This window comes from Mytilinidion resinicola (assembly GCF_010093595.1).
Source record: "Mytilinidion resinicola strain CBS 304.34 unplaced genomic scaffold BDZ99scaffold_4, whole genome shotgun sequence".
Lineage (NCBI taxonomy): Eukaryota > Fungi > Ascomycota > Dothideomycetes > Mytilinidiales > Mytilinidiaceae > Mytilinidion > Mytilinidion resinicola.
The window spans coordinates 942,380-956,688 of NW_022985440.1; the positions used below are offsets into that span (position 1 = coordinate 942,380).

The 14,309-nt window shown below is 50.3% G+C and overlaps 6 protein-coding genes across 6 annotated transcripts; 3 read left to right on the forward strand and 3 right to left on the reverse strand.

Annotated features, from left to right (window-relative positions):
- Positions 1 to 65: 65 nt before the first annotated feature.
- Positions 66 to 2,242, reverse strand: BDZ99DRAFT_567693 (uncharacterized protein; the record flags this gene model as incomplete). Its single annotated transcript, XM_033727715.1, has 6 exons — positions 66 to 731; positions 800 to 981; positions 1,042 to 1,272; positions 1,328 to 1,648; positions 1,712 to 1,971; positions 2,026 to 2,242. The coding sequence occupies 6 exons, from the start codon at positions 2,240 to 2,242 to the stop codon at positions 455 to 457; spliced, it is 1,488 nt and encodes a 495-aa protein (XP_033580957.1). The 3' UTR covers positions 66 to 454.
- Positions 2,243 to 2,562: 320 nt separating this feature from the next.
- On the forward strand, positions 2,563 to 3,680 carry BDZ99DRAFT_554145 (uncharacterized protein; the record flags this gene model as incomplete). Its single annotated transcript, XM_033727118.1, has 2 exons — positions 2,563 to 3,584; positions 3,635 to 3,680. The coding sequence occupies 2 exons, from the start codon at positions 2,563 to 2,565 to the stop codon at positions 3,678 to 3,680; spliced, it is 1,068 nt and encodes a 355-aa protein (XP_033580958.1).
- Positions 3,681 to 4,564: 884 nt separating this feature from the next.
- BDZ99DRAFT_410249 (CAIB/BAIF family enzyme) lies at positions 4,565 to 6,378 on the forward strand (the record flags this gene model as incomplete). The annotated part of the gene is made up of 2 exons (XM_033716576.1): positions 4,565 to 5,725; positions 5,779 to 6,378. 2 exons carry the CDS (start codon positions 4,565 to 4,567, stop codon positions 6,268 to 6,270), a joined length of 1,653 nt encoding a protein of 550 aa, XP_033580959.1. The 3' UTR covers positions 6,271 to 6,378.
- BDZ99DRAFT_379540 (heavy metal translocatin) lies at positions 6,366 to 9,005 on the reverse strand (the record flags this gene model as incomplete). The annotated part of the gene is made up of 3 exons (XM_033715154.1): positions 6,366 to 6,522; positions 6,585 to 7,626; positions 7,676 to 9,005. The coding sequence occupies 3 exons, from the start codon at positions 9,003 to 9,005 to the stop codon at positions 6,366 to 6,368; spliced, it is 2,529 nt and encodes an 842-aa protein (XP_033580960.1).
- Positions 9,006 to 9,285: 280 nt separating this feature from the next.
- Positions 9,286 to 10,821, reverse strand: BDZ99DRAFT_410255 (alpha/beta-hydrolase). Its single transcript, XM_033716577.1, has 2 exons — positions 10,692 to 10,821; positions 9,286 to 10,635 (listed from the first exon to the last, which is right to left on the reverse strand). Exons 1-2 carry the CDS (start codon positions 10,796 to 10,798, stop codon positions 9,627 to 9,629), a joined length of 1,116 nt encoding a protein of 371 aa, XP_033580961.1. The 5' UTR covers positions 10,799 to 10,821; the 3' UTR covers positions 9,286 to 9,626.
- Positions 10,822 to 11,233: 412 nt separating this feature from the next.
- BDZ99DRAFT_495574 (FAD/NAD(P)-binding domain-containing protein) lies at positions 11,234 to 13,499 on the forward strand (the record flags this gene model as incomplete). Its single annotated transcript, XM_033723379.1, has 6 exons — positions 11,234 to 11,424; positions 11,476 to 11,874; positions 11,927 to 12,483; positions 12,540 to 12,705; positions 12,759 to 12,829; positions 12,946 to 13,499. The coding sequence occupies 6 exons, from the start codon at positions 11,234 to 11,236 to the stop codon at positions 13,275 to 13,277; spliced, it is 1,716 nt and encodes a 571-aa protein (XP_033580962.1). The 3' UTR covers positions 13,278 to 13,499.
- Between the last annotated feature and the right edge of the window lie 810 nt (positions 13,500 to 14,309).

Below are 14,309 nucleotides of genomic sequence, written 5' to 3' on the forward strand. Positions count from 1 at the left end.
AGAGAAGCACCAAAGTTTTCCAGAGGAGATGAATAGCAATTGTGAATATATGGACTACTAGATCACCATTTCTCATATTAGGCCCAGGCCGGATACCCCGCCACCATACTCAGTCTCCCATTCGTCTTGGTGCCCCAAAGTTGCACACAAAACCTGCATAGTCGCTGATGGAAATGGAACCGTGTCAGTTGGCTTTTTTGTGAATGCTGAGTGTCCAGCCCTAAATGCGGGGTGGGTGATCTTGTTGAGTAAGAAATTGCTGACAGGACAGTTTTGGGTCTGAGGAGCCAGTTAAATGTAAGACACTACGTATAGTTGTATGGACTTGTGAATGTTCAGATCTGAGACGAAACCTCCCAAAAATCCTTTATGTTGTCACGACTTCTTTTTTACGGTAGGATCGGTCCAGTATTTGCTTGCTTGTGAAAATAAGCATCGCTAATGTTAAATGCGACTACACTTTCTTAACGACGTGGAACCGCTTCGGGGGACTAAAAATGGCGTAAATAACCACAGCACACTCCATCAAGCCAAAGACGGGGCTCAAGATGAAAGTCAAGATGACGTGCCACACCATCTTCATTACCGGAATGTTGCCTGCGTCGTAGTCTTGAGCGATGGTCGAAGTAATGGCGGACCAGAGACTTTCGGAGCAATGCAAAATGCCCCAGACAAACAACCATCGAGGAATGAGGATTGGAGTCTCTTTGAAAAAGACAACCCAGATCACGCTTCGGTTTCGCATCAGCAAATGCTAGCTCGATAACATGGGAAAGAATTTTGGTTTTGGTTAACTTACTGCCCAATGCCTGCGAAATACACGAAGCAGGCAGCGTATGAGAGGCGAGCCAGTGGCTCCCCGGTGGACCAGATACCAGCACACCATCGCCTCCGCTGAGCACAAACATCTCGAACTGAGCGCGGAGGCTGCTCACGTGCAATGGCCTCAAGCCAGCCGAACTTGTAGCCCTTGTTAGCAGCCTAGTGAGAGGGTTAGTAAGTGAGTGAAGGGGTATGTCAATACGAAATGCTATTACTTGCCCGAAGTCCGAACCAAAAGTCTTCCGCTAGGCAATCGGTATCCCATCCCACGGTGTTTTCGATTTCTCCCTTTACAAGAATGAAAGAGCCATGCACCCAGCCGAGGGTAGGGCGAGCATGGAGCTTGAATGGCAGCCGAAAGCGACCGAAATCTTCTGTGATCCTACTCAGTTCACCCACGGTAAGAAATGGATTTTCCCAATGGCCCTCGCTATTGTAGAAAATGGTGCCCTTCATTGAATCAGCTGAGTCATACTACATATCACGGCGACGAGTGACGTCTCACCATTCCGAAATGTCGGTCTCCACGCTCGATGAAGTCAAGGCAGGTTTGTGTGGCGTATGCATCTATTTGAGTCTCCTCGTCTAGATGGAGTACCCAATCGTCAGGTCCATAGCCGGCCGTAATGCGCGCGTATTCGAGAGCTCTAGCCTTATAGAGAGCGACTGGTGGCTTGAAACTGGAGGGTACAATCAACAGCTTGACAAAGTCTGGAATTTGGCCTAGTAAAGTTGCAGGTAGCCTGTTATCAAGGACAAGGTGGAAAGTGATTCGTGGGTCTATGAGGCGCAACTCCTGCCAATTCGATATCGTATGCAAGACCGTCTGTCCTTAGTTCGTTAGCAATGTGGATTCTCGGCCATTATCGCAAGAACAACAATGCGGTACGGTGTATCCCACCTCAAAGTTTTCGCCTCTCGTTACTAGGCAAAAGTTGAGTGACTTGAAGTCCCTCGTCTTTGGTTTCGTCTTGTATTCGAACGGGCTGATTGGCCAACATACTCCGAGAGAGTAACCAAAAGGGAATGGTTGAATCAAATGCGAAGCGACTCCCAGGACTACGCATATGAATGTGTCCGGAGTCCACCAGTTAGAATAGTCGATTATTGTTTGGATGAGGAGGTATCGAGATACAGCGTTGTAAGACACTGTGGCTCGTCAATTCCTTGTCCCTTTGAAAAGAGTGTGAGAAATCATCTCACCGAAGAAGCAGCAAATCAGTCCAATTGGACACATTATCCAGTTATATTGAAGCACGCGGTGTAGCTTCTCGGAGCGTTTGATCTCAAAGGTCTGTCGAGAGTTGGAAGCCTCCGTCGTAGATTCCACCGCTGTGTCCAGCAGTATACGGGCAAAGCCTTCATGCTTAATCCTATTTTTCACACCGAGATGTGTTCTCGTGGGTGTATTAGTCGCCATCGCGATGGAAATTTGATGGTTTGACTGGGAGAACGATACGGTGTGTTAGGATTTCTTGTTTCGGTCGGAGCACTCACTTGCCTTGATACGATGCTTTTGTTGCTCCACTGCAGTGCAAGCCGCATATGGCTTGCAGATGATACAACATCAACCCGACGCGAGATTTGACCCACCAATCATGGAGCTCCTCTCGTCCCCTCGTTCCGAAGGCTCTCCGCGGACCGGGTGACCTGCAGAGAGCTGGCCTGGTAAATTCATATTTCGGATGATGCCTACTACCGATATCTGGGAATCTCATTCTTGCTGAAAAAACTTCGAACATGCTTCAGGAAGTTGCTCTCTCTCCACTCGACCAGTTTGCATCTCGTGGATATATCAGTCTTCTCTTTTGCTTTCCATCTTTGGACCACACCCATGAGAATCTAGTGACACAATTACAGCACGGGCTCTCCTGCTTCGCATCGCTGTTCCCGGTCGTCAAAGGCCACGTTCAGCAGAAACTAGAGAGAGGCCACGTCAAAGTAGTTTACAGCGTCGACGCTGCCGATCCGCCATTTGCTGTGCGAGATACCTCTCTGAAATATGAGGAGTTGCGTCAAAAGGGCTTCCCCATACAAGGGCCTAGACACGGCTCTGTTTCTCATGAAGCTGCGGGCTGGGATGGCACCGTTGTAGCTGTGAAGGTCAGCAAGCTCCGAGGTGGATTGATACTTTGCTTCTCTGCCCACCACTCGTTTGTGAACGCTGCGGGTCTTGGGGTCCTGACGAAATTGTATGCGGAATGTTGCAGTGGCAAGATTAGACACGACTACGCACGAGTCATGAAGCAAGACCGCGTTCGCTCTCTCCAGGGAACCGATTTGGAAGACGCATTGATACATCATGGGAGACTCTGGATGCCCCCAGAGCCTAATCACTCGAGAATACCGACTCCTGAACCCATCTCGCCTAAATTTGCGAAGATATCGATCGCGATGACGATATCAGAGGTCGCGCTTCAGCAGCTGAAGCATAGTTGTGCCGAAAATGCGACAGACAAGCACTCGACTTCATTTATCTCAGCTTTGGATGCCGCCACGAGTTTGCTGTTCGTTGGTATCATGCGTGCTAGGAGCCCGTACCTGCCACCAGGAAGTATCTGCTCTCTCAACATCGCCGTGGATGGACGATCAAAGCTGGTTCCGCCGCTACCAGACGACTTTCTTGGGAATTCCCACGCAGGAGCTATTGTGTCAATTCCAGTTTCTGACCTCAACTCTCAGGATGTAGGCGTTACCATCGGAAACGTCGCATTCCAAATTCGAACTGCGATAACTGCAGTAGATAATCAGCTGATACGGAGGTATATCACAATGATTGATGCGGAACCAGATCTTACACGTGCATTCGCAGCTCAACCAGCGAATGTTACTCCGTCCTCCCACCTCATGGTGTCTAGCTGGGCTAAAATCCCAGTGGAAAAGATGAATTTCGGGAATCTGGCGGGGAAGCCGGAAGCTGTACGAGTACACACAGGCTATTCAGACCAGCTGTGCATTCACCCTGAAATAGAATTTCCAGAACGTGCTGACGGATTAAACGTCGGGAGGAAAGGTCTGTTGTTCAGCACTTTGATTGAGCAAGTGTGTCTGGAGATGCTGAGGAAAGATGAGATGTTTACACGAAGCGTAAGAATCATAGATGAGTATCTGAATTGAAATTGAAATGTGTCCAGGTACTTAAGAGAGGTTTTTAGAGCGCCTATATGCATACGGTGATGGCTAACCATGGGCGTCTTTGACCGACAATTACTCTCATCATGCTTTCCTCGGAGAATTGGTTGGGCCTTCGTGGTGTTCTCGATATATAAGCTGGATAACTTTCTTTCTCTATTAGTTGCACCCCACCTGGACACATCAAGGGAGGTCTTCTCCAACTGCTCGCAGGGAAGGTTTCCTGAATGAACGCGACTTCTATCGATATGATTTCGCCATTCCGGGTCGAATCGAGATGGAACTTGATGACGGCGAAGTATGATGACAGAGCTAGGGACCGTGTCAGAGACGCGTTGAAGGGGGAAGAAAGGGCTTGGCACCACCTTCGGTCCATGGGTCATGCTACTACAGTCAGACTTCTCCCACCAATCCAGTCAAAATGGACGACTCGGCATTTGCAGACGCGACAAAGGCATTCCGAGCGGCCCTATGTCCATCTTCCAAATATGGACACTTCCCTACTTATACGTCGGATTGGCTTCCGGGCAGCTTTTGTGGACTCTCCAAGCTCCAATGTTCATCTCGCACACTTCTTTTCACGTCATATATCTTGCTCTAGACATAAACCATGATTGCTTCGGATTACACCATACAGAAAGAGGCGGAACGTATATTCCGAGAGGTGCTCATTGACGGGGACAGACTTGGACTTCCAGACTCCGTCAAAGAACTCGCTTCGAAAACGACTTTCGATGCGACAGCTATCTCAGAACCATATATTCCATGTCCTCTCAAATTCACCGAGTCCAGCGCATCACTATGGGCACTTGCAGCTACATACGGGAATGCTATCGCCAAAGATCGCTTCGGAGTGGACCAATCCGTCGTCGTGAACACCGACATTGCATCTCTGTTCCTCACGTCTAGTGCTCTGGCGAGAGTAGACGGCAAGAACCTTAGCGACCCCTCAATTGCCGCAAGATACATCAAGTATGATCTGGGAAAGATGTTTATCGAGCCATCGCGGCGTCTTAGCACGAACATCTATCCAACCAAGGACGGCCGCTGGTACCATACTCACGGAAGTATGAATGCGGACAAGGTTCTCACCATGCTTGGGCTTCCGCTGCACGACGGGGAAAAAGATGAGAAGAAGGTTATCGATCGGTTTTGCGCCAAAGTCAAGGAATTCGATAGCGAATACCTCGATGTCTTAGAAAACGACCACTTCCGCCAGGCCGGGACCATCTGTCTCACTCCGGAGGAATACAAGAAATCACCCCAGGGCAAAGCGGTGGGAGATGACCCGCTATTTCTACTCGAACAGTCTTCTCAAGACACTTTACCTCCGGTTCCTTGGCCCAAGAATGCTTCAAACACGTTCAGGCCACTGGAAGGCATTAAGATCATAGATATTTCCCGGGTCATCGCCGCACCTACAGTCACGAAGCTAGCAGCGTTATTTGGGGCTACCGTTGTTCGCGTATCGTGTGACTTTCAGCCGGATATGGGCCCTTTACTTGTGGATGGCAACCTCGGGAAGCGAGACGTTTCTCTGAATCTGAAAAGCAACGAAGGCCGTCAAGCTCTCGAAAAGCTTCTGGAGGAGGCCGATGTCATTCTCGACGGCTACCGACCCGGCGCTTTGGAGAAACTCGGGTTCGGACCAACCTACGTACATGAGCTGGCAAAACAACGGGGCAAAGGCATCGTATACGTTCGCGAGAACTGCTACGGATGGAAGGGGCCATTCGCGAATCGAAGCGGTTGGCAACAAATAAGTGATTGTGTAAGTTTCACAACTCTGAATCTGCCAACGAGCTGCACTAACCAAAACTTTAGGTCACTGGCGTGAGCTACCTCCAAGGCCAATTCCTCGGCCTCGATGAGCCTATCGTCCCTCTCCTCCCTAATTCCGACTACCAAACCGGCGTAACCGGCCTCATCGCCATCCTCCACGGTCTCAACGGCCGCGTTACTACCGGCGGCAACTTCCTAGCTTCCATCTCCCTCAACCAGTTCAACTCGCATCTCCTATCTCTCGGGACGTACTCGTCATCAATCCAGTCCGCGCTCCGCGCTCAACACGCTGACCTGCACCTCCGCCACTACGACGACATGATCAACCTCGTTTCCAAGACGCTGAAGTCCCTCTTTGGGGCCGTACCTCACTTGCTCAAGCCGACTTACTTCGACAGCATCAAGAGTAATCTCGGAGGAGAGAAGGAGGAGGACTTGACGCATGTGAAGAGCGTAGCGACGTTTAGTGAGACTAAGCTGGGGTATGATGTTGGGAGCTGCTTTTTAGGGCAGTATGAGGCAGTGTGGCCATGAGCGACGCGTTCTAGGTGGAAGTAGAGAAGCTTTGAGACAAGGAACTCTACATGTCTATATATATGAGATATGGATTGTAGACAAGAAGATATTCTTCATGCTCCCTTTACATCGAAATTCCACCCTGTTGACAGCACGCCATTCTTTTCGTCAATAGCAGCTTCGCCGTCTTTCGGAACCCATCGCTCTAGCCGCATACTGTTCATCAGCACGAACATGCTGCTAAGCCCCATGCCTAGGCTTGCCATTGCCCTGTCAAATCATAAATCAGCACACGTCAAACTTCAACGTGGGTAATGAAAGACAAAACTTACGGCGTAAGAACCAACCCCTTATGCACCACTTCCAATAGCCCCGAACCCCACAGCAACGCAACAATATTATACCCAACCGCCCACGCCAAATTCTGCCGTACAGTCTTGAACGTCTCCTTCGCCAGCCCGAGCAAGAACGGGATCCGTGTCAGATCTCCGCTCCCGCCTCCGCTGCCCATCTCGTCCGAAGTCGGGAGCAGTTGCGCGTCTCCACGAACAGTAGTCGATACCTCTGAATCTCGCGAGACGCAGATGCTGAAGGCGGCGGAGGAGAGCGCCGGGATGTCGTTCAAGTTGTCTCCAACCATGGCGATGGGCCCGTAGTCAAGAGCGAGGGAGTCCAGCACCTGCGCTTTTTCGATGGGTTTCTGCGCAGACCAGACCCATGTGTCTGGAATACCGACTGCGCGGGCGAGGGCGGAGGCGGAGGCGTGGGTGTCGCCAGTCATAAGGCCAATGTTGATGCCTTGGAATCTGAGGAGGGAGATGGTCTTGCGAGCGTCTGACTTGGTGGTGTCGGAGTACGTGACGAGGCCACAGAGATTGCTGTCGATGGAGATGAACACTGTGTGCAGGGAGCTTTTTGAAGCTTTTGATATTAGCGCGGAAGAAGAGAGAGAGACACCCATTGATTCCAGGAAGTGTGCGCTCCCGATCGCCATATGGAAGTCGTCTTCTCCACCATTTCCGATTGTTCCATAAACTCCAAGACCTGGGACATAGTTCAGGTGAAGGGCCTGCAAGTCGAGGTCCGCATGAAGTTTTAGGTCTGCCGATGAAAGTTGCTGCTCGCACTCGGAAAGTAAAGCTTGAGCAACTGGGTGTTTTGATTGTGTCTCTTCTAAAGCTTGCACGGCGCGCCACCATATGGCACGCTGGCGCTCGGAATCATTCCATTCAGGAGATATCTCAACACTCTCAAGGGTAAGGTGCCCTTGCGTCAATGTGCCCGTTTTGTCGAAGATTACAGTCCGGACCTTCGACGCGATCTCGAGCTGAGATGTCCCTCCCGCAAGAAGGATATTGAAGCGGGACGCAGAAGCTGCATTACAGATTAGCTATCATCGCCGTTGAAAAAGAGAGCGCATTACCTGTGCTTAGCATTATGCAAGCTGGAATGCTCAATCCTAGTGCGCAAGGGCAGGCAGCAAGCAACATGGCCGTAGCCCGATCGAAGCAGTCACTCCACGTCGCATCCGTGAAGACCTTCCAGATTATGACGGTAGCGAGTGCTAATATCATGACTCCACTTACGAAATACTGGATGATAGCCTCGATAGGTCTGTCAAACGTATCCTTGCGGCTGTCGGCTTTTGCGACGAACTCAAGAGTCTTCTCCAGCCAGGTGTTCGTGCCGGCCCGAGTGATTCGAATGATGAGGCCGCTGTCCAGACACTTTGAACCTGCCAACACCTCATCTCCGTCTTTCTTAAACCTTGGGACTACCTCTCCGGTGATGCATGTCTCGCTGATGTTGCTGGAACCTTTAACAATGATTCCGTCGCCTGGTATGGTACGTCCGGGAGAGACGATGACCCAATCTCCTGAGCCCAAGAAATCAATTGGGAATTCCTCCGCGCTCTCTCGAAAGTCGCCGTCAAGGTCGCGTTGCGAGGTCACGGTTGCTGATAAAGGCATAGCTGAAGACAGTTGAGCTGTGAAACCCAGTGCGCGTCTCGAAACCAGAGCTTTGAGATACCGACCTCCGAGAACCACGGTGATGAGTACAGAGATCGCATCGAAGGAGATCTGGCCATGATTCGAGCTCTGGCCGAAGAGTTGAGACATCAGAACGTGTAAAGATTGGATGAAGCCGAGCGTAATCCCTGATGATGACAAGACCGACATATCACCTCGTCTGGCCCGCAACGCAGACAGTGCTTCGAGGTTTATGTGTCTTGCACAATAGAAAGTGCTAATGGTAGCCAAAACCGCTTCTACACTTCCAATTGCAACCGACATCCAAAAGGACGAAATGGATGTTCTTGAGTACGGAAGTAGCACCGAAGGGATGGTGAACAGGATCGACGCAAAGAATGAATTCCTCCAGGACCTGATCTCTTTCAGCCTAGCAACATCCGCTCTCTCGAAGTCCTCTCGCCAACTCCTCGCTGCGGGCATTACTTCTGCTCCATACCCATTCTCTTCAACGACGAGTGCTAGCGCTTCTGGGTTCGTCATTCCACTGTCATATGATATATGAGCCTGAAATAGTGCCAGTGAAACGCTAGCACTGGTGACACCAGGAGTACTGGAAAGTGCATTTTGGATGCTGCTGGTGCACGCAGCGCAAATTATGCCGGTCAGAGACAGTCTGCACGAGGACGTGCTGCCTTGGAGCTTCAAATCCTTCTCTTGAACTGTGGGAGTGCTGAAGGCCAACTTGCACTGCAGGTCCCGATGTATGTTCAATAACCTCATGATTACGAAAGCGGCGACGGCACAGCAAGCCATGGTTGCTCTGTTGTGCGAAGTGTTCCACTCATCCAGGGGCCTTCTCAGCGAAAGATAGGAAGTAGGTAGTTAGATGCAAGTGGATACGGCCAAGTCGGACGATTCACGGCAGTGGATCAGAGGAGCCGGAGTTATCGCAATACGGTAAGTACGCGAGTCTGGTTGTCGGCAGTGGTGGAGTAGACTGCGGCATCACGAAAAGCGTTGTCAGATTTTTCTGACATCGGAGGGAGGGATGGAGAGTGTGGAGAACCCTTGGAGGCGTCGTATTGTGGGGGTGGGGGGATTGGCCCGCTTTTCGGTACGCCTCGTGGTTTAGATTTTAGAACTAATTTTAGGTGGCTCCTAATCCTCGCTATTCGGTCTCTGTTTCTCCGTGAAGTTATTTCTGAGGTTGAGAAGGTTCGAATGGAGTCCTAGTGAAAGTAGCCTCCAATATACACCTCGGATAATGTGTAGAAAACCAAAAAAGTATCTGGATATACAAACGCCAAGAAGCACGAGGAGGTTAAGACAGAATCAGTCTCCCATGACTCAGTTCCAGGGATACACAGACCTCTGGCTATTCTCTGGCCATCCCGAAATGTCTCATAGTCGAGGACTTGAGCTCTTTTGTTTCTTCACAGCATCGACAATCGCCAAAGCCAGCACCTTGGCTCCCGGAGCGAAATCTTCCCCCAAGTCCCCAGTAGTCTTCAAGAAATCCGCTTCTTTGGCAACCACGTCCCCAAACTCCCAATCATGTGCCTTGCCCTCGGCTACCTTGAGTGTCACATCCGCACCGGCTTCAGTAGCTAGCTTTGCGAAAGCCTCTATGTCCGCTCTGAAGACCTCATCGGCGCCTGCTGAGGCCCAGACCGTGCGTGGTAGAATCTTCGACAGGGGGAGTCTACTAGGTACTGGATGGACGAATTCTGTGTAAGTTTCTATCGTTTTGTGTGAGTGCGATGAAGCTGCCCGAAGATCATTGGCGCAATTGTTCAGGAATCTTTTGTCGAGGACATCGATACTAGCGTTTGTTGAGAAGGTTGGGCTAGTGTGCTTGAACGAAAGCCAGGCGCTAAGAAGATAGACTCCTAGCGGCTTCGGTAAGGTGGTCGTAGAAGGAGAAAGCGGGATAGCTAGGCTTGCGAGGAGCGACATCATAAGGCTACCACCTGCAGAGTCCCCGATCAAGGCGATCTTGTCCGCTGGAGTTCCAAGGTCGAGTAGAAATGAGTAGGCTGCATGAGCCTGGTTCATTTGAGTCGGGAATGGTGCCTCCGGAGCTAGAGAGTAATCAAGCGCAAGTATGCTCACGCTGAGCCCTTCGGTTTCGATTATTTCGGCAATGTAGACCAGGAAACAACACCATTGCGCTATGTGTCCCAGTACATAACCTCCCCCGTGGCCAAAGAGAAGGGTGACATCGGCGCGTTGGGGTTCCTTTTTGGCTGAGATTGAGCCCTGGCATATCCAGTAGCCAGAGAATGCGCTCGTTTTCACGGGTTCGACAAGGTTCTTCCGTACAGCAGAGAATCTGGGAGATGCCAGGACCTTCTCAACTTGTGCCTCACCTGGAGCTCGAAGGATAGCTCGTGGGAAGCTGAACAACACCCTGGTAGATAGTTAGCATGAGCTGTATGTATGGGTGCTCATGCGGCGTAGCCAGACCCTCGTATGATAGACCTCAAAACATGGTCCTTGAACGACACTCCATAAGACTTTAATGTGCGGGCTAAGACGACCGATATAATGGTTTTCGGAAGGATGTAGAGCATAACGCCAGCGGCGTATACTTTCTGGGCGAGTGTGCTCTTTCCGAAGCCCGGATTCGGATCCAGTGTGGAGCTCATCGCGTTACCGTGGCGTGATGGCGTGGACGCGCAGTCAGAATTTGAGCTGAGTTTCTCGGGGCGTTGGCTTGTTGATATTTTTTTTTGGAGAATGGAATGTGAGGTATCAGTCGTCATGGAACAACCGAACTCATGCGGGGACTTCTCTCCTTCGAGACGCCCTTCAGCCGATCACGTTATGCCCACCCAGTCAGCTCGGTCTGACATCTGTGAATACTCACCACTCCCGAATTCCGTACCCCATTGAGTACAGTAAAGAGAAGATAGCCTACATTTATTGAAGATGCACCACAAAATAAACTCAGACAGTCAAGCTAATTGTCAAACTTTCCCAAAGACTCTAGATCTAAAGCCGCCGTAATGTCGTTCCTTCTCCAAACCAAGCCAATTTTCGAACCAAAACGAACTTTGAAAGTTATCGTAATTGGAGCAGGTGCATCGGGTCTATTGACCGCATACAAGATCCAACGGCACTTTGATAACTTTGAGCTTACTGTGTACGAGAAAAACCCTGAAGCATCAGGCACATGGTTCGAGAACCGATATCCAGGGTAAGTCTGAGCACCCTTGACGCAAACTTCGTCTAATTAGGTCTGGTGCAGATGCGCTTGTGATGTTCCTTCTCACTGCTACACGTGGTCTTTCGAGCCGAAGACGGATTGGTCCGCAACCTATGCGTCCTCCGCCGAGATCCATCAATACTTCAACGATTTCATGCACAAGTATGGCCTTCAGAAGTACGTGAAGCTCCAGCACGCCGTATCCAATGCCGTTTGGAACGAGAAGACAGCACAGTGGGACGTTACCGTCGATGACCTGGCGACCGGAAAGCAAATTCACAACTCCGCCCATGTCGTTATCAACGCCGCGGGAATTTTGAACGCATGGAGGTACCCTCCGATACCTGGAATTAAAGACTACAAGGGTGCCCTGGTCCACAGCGCAGCATGGGATCCCACTATTGAGCTGAAGGGGAAGACGGTTGGCTTGATCGGCAATGGGTAAGCAAACCCTGCTTTGGCGATAGCCCGCTGTCGGTAACACGAAATATAGATCCTCTGGTATTCAGATCCTACCAGCTATCAAAGATGAAGTCAAAGAGCTGATAACCTTCATCCGTGAACCGACTTGGGTGGCACCCCCAATAGGCCAAGGGTACAAAGTCTACTCGGCAGAGGAACAAGCGAAGTTTGCGACAGATCCGGACTTCCATCTGCAGACGCGTAAAGAGATCGAGCAAGGCATGAACAGCAGTTTTGCCTTATTCCACAGCGGTTCGGAGTTGCAAAAGATGACACGGCAGCATATGCTAGACCAAATGCAGACAAAGCTCAACAATGCGAAACTTGAGAAGCTTTTAATTCCGGAGTGGAGCGTTGGCTGCAGAAGAATCACCCCTGGCACAAATTACCTAGAGAGTCTTTCTGCCCCCAACGTGAAGGTAGTATACGGCGAGATTGAGAAGATTACCGAAAAGGGTCCAATTGTTGACGACGGGAACGAGTATCCAGTCGATGTGCTTATTTGCGCGACTGGATTCGACACCACGTTCAAGCCTAGGTTTCCGCTCATTGGTCCCACAGGGCAAGCGCTGGCAGAAGTCTGGAAAGGTATGAAGAGCCGAATTGGACTTTAGGAGGGGTAAGCTTACTCATGCGTCATCTAGATGAACCAAAGGGGTATCTTGGTATTGCTGTCAACAACTATCCCAATTACTTCATGACCCTTGGACCAAATTGCCCAATTGGAAATGGCCCAGTCTTGATTTCCATCGAAGCGGAGGTTGATTATATCGTTAAGATGCTTTCGAAATTCCAGAAAGAGAACATCCGGTTCGTTTACATGTTTCACCTTACACTGAAGATCGCAAGGCTAACGAGAATAGGTCCTTCGATGTCAAGCCAGAACCGGTTCAAGAGTTCAACGACTGGAAAGAACATTTCATGTCAGGAACTAGTATGTGCAATTCAGATTCACCCCACTGGCAGATATCGAGTGCACTCATAATTTGGCGTACAAATTGCAAAATAGTGACCGCCCTTTTCAAGAAGAAACTTGCTGACTTCTTGAAGTTTGGACAGAAGAATGCCGATCTTGGTACAAGTCCGGCAGCATCCATGGAAAAATCGCAGCATTGTGGCCTGGTTCCACACTCCATTACCTTGAAGCGCTGAAAGAGCCTCGCTGGGAAGACTGGAATCTCCAATACGAATCTAAGAATCGATTCGAGTACTTGGGCAACGGCCACAGCTCTGCTGAGGTGCGCGAGGGCGGTGATTTGAGCTACTATATCCGAAACCACGATGATGATGAGATCGACATTGTCCTAAAGAAACCAGGTAATGCTCATCCGGATTTGGAGGGGATCGTGCCTTCCCAAGGCGCCGTGAAGGCGAAGCTGTGAGTGTTGTGAGTGCTAAGAAATGGCGAGAAGTGTGCGGGCTGAACAAGACACAGTTCCACATTCGACACGAATGGCACCCATTGAAGGTTTCAGCATTCAGATTTGATTTGGGTGCGGCGGGATTTCCTTAATATCCGGTCTTACCTTTGTAGTTTTCGCGTGCGGAATGTTCCTTGCACAAGCTGTAGATCTGTAAAATACTCATCAGTCAATCTTGGCGTCCCGATTAGATGGATTTATGTATGTTGCACGTTGATTGCCCCAGGGTTTGCCCAGGCCTTCTTGATGAGATCGAGCATGGGTCGCGGGAGAATTCTTGCGCTCAAAACCCCACACGGAATTTGCGGAGAAACGTCGGAAAGCTGTGGAAGAAGATGCGGCCCTGCGTTCGAGAAGCAGATCTTCATTTGATCTCAGGATGGTGTAGCCTAGTAGAGCCGATTGCGTAAATCGTGAATGGACACCGGGTACCCTTCGAGGACTAGAGCATGGACCGCAAGAGAATATCGGCGATGTGGAAGCGTTCGACGCCTGACAGTGATGTTCGTGACGCGGATTATCGTGCGACGTAGTTACAAGCACATGACAGATGAATGGATGAGAGTTTGATGACTCTACTACTATCACACTCTGTAGTGATGAAGGAGGTGAGGTGGCAGAGACTTATAGAAGCTTTGAGGTGGAAGAAAGGCACGTTACTAAGCGGTCTAATCTGTAACGTAATCCACAAGTTAGTGGCCCGCACAAGCTAGTGGCCCACCCAACTCAACACGCGACGCGTCGTCCAACAACCACCCCAATGGCAGCACCACAACAACAAGAAGCCATCTTTCAAGAAGGCAGAGTTATTCTAGGCGTTCAAGCCTACAAGACCGGCCAAATTACATCCTTCCGAGGCGTTGAGAAACTATACGATGTGCCCAGAAAGACGGTTACGCGTCGCGCCCGTGGTATTCCTCCACAACGCGGTGCTATCTCCAAAAATCGCCGTCTTACACCTGTACAAGAAGAGGTTCTTGTACAGAGGATTCT

What these genes read in the sequence shown, in the direction of transcription:
- BDZ99DRAFT_410255 (XM_033716577.1), bottom strand. Translation starts at nt 10,798, where the DNA reads ATGCTCTACATCCTTCCGAAAACCATTATATCGGTCGTCTTAGCCCGC. An exon ending in TTGAGGTCTATCATACGAGG is followed by an intron (nt 10,636 to 10,691) that starts GTCTGGCTACGC and finishes ACTATCTACCAG; the next exon opens with GGTGTTGTTCAGCTTCCCAC.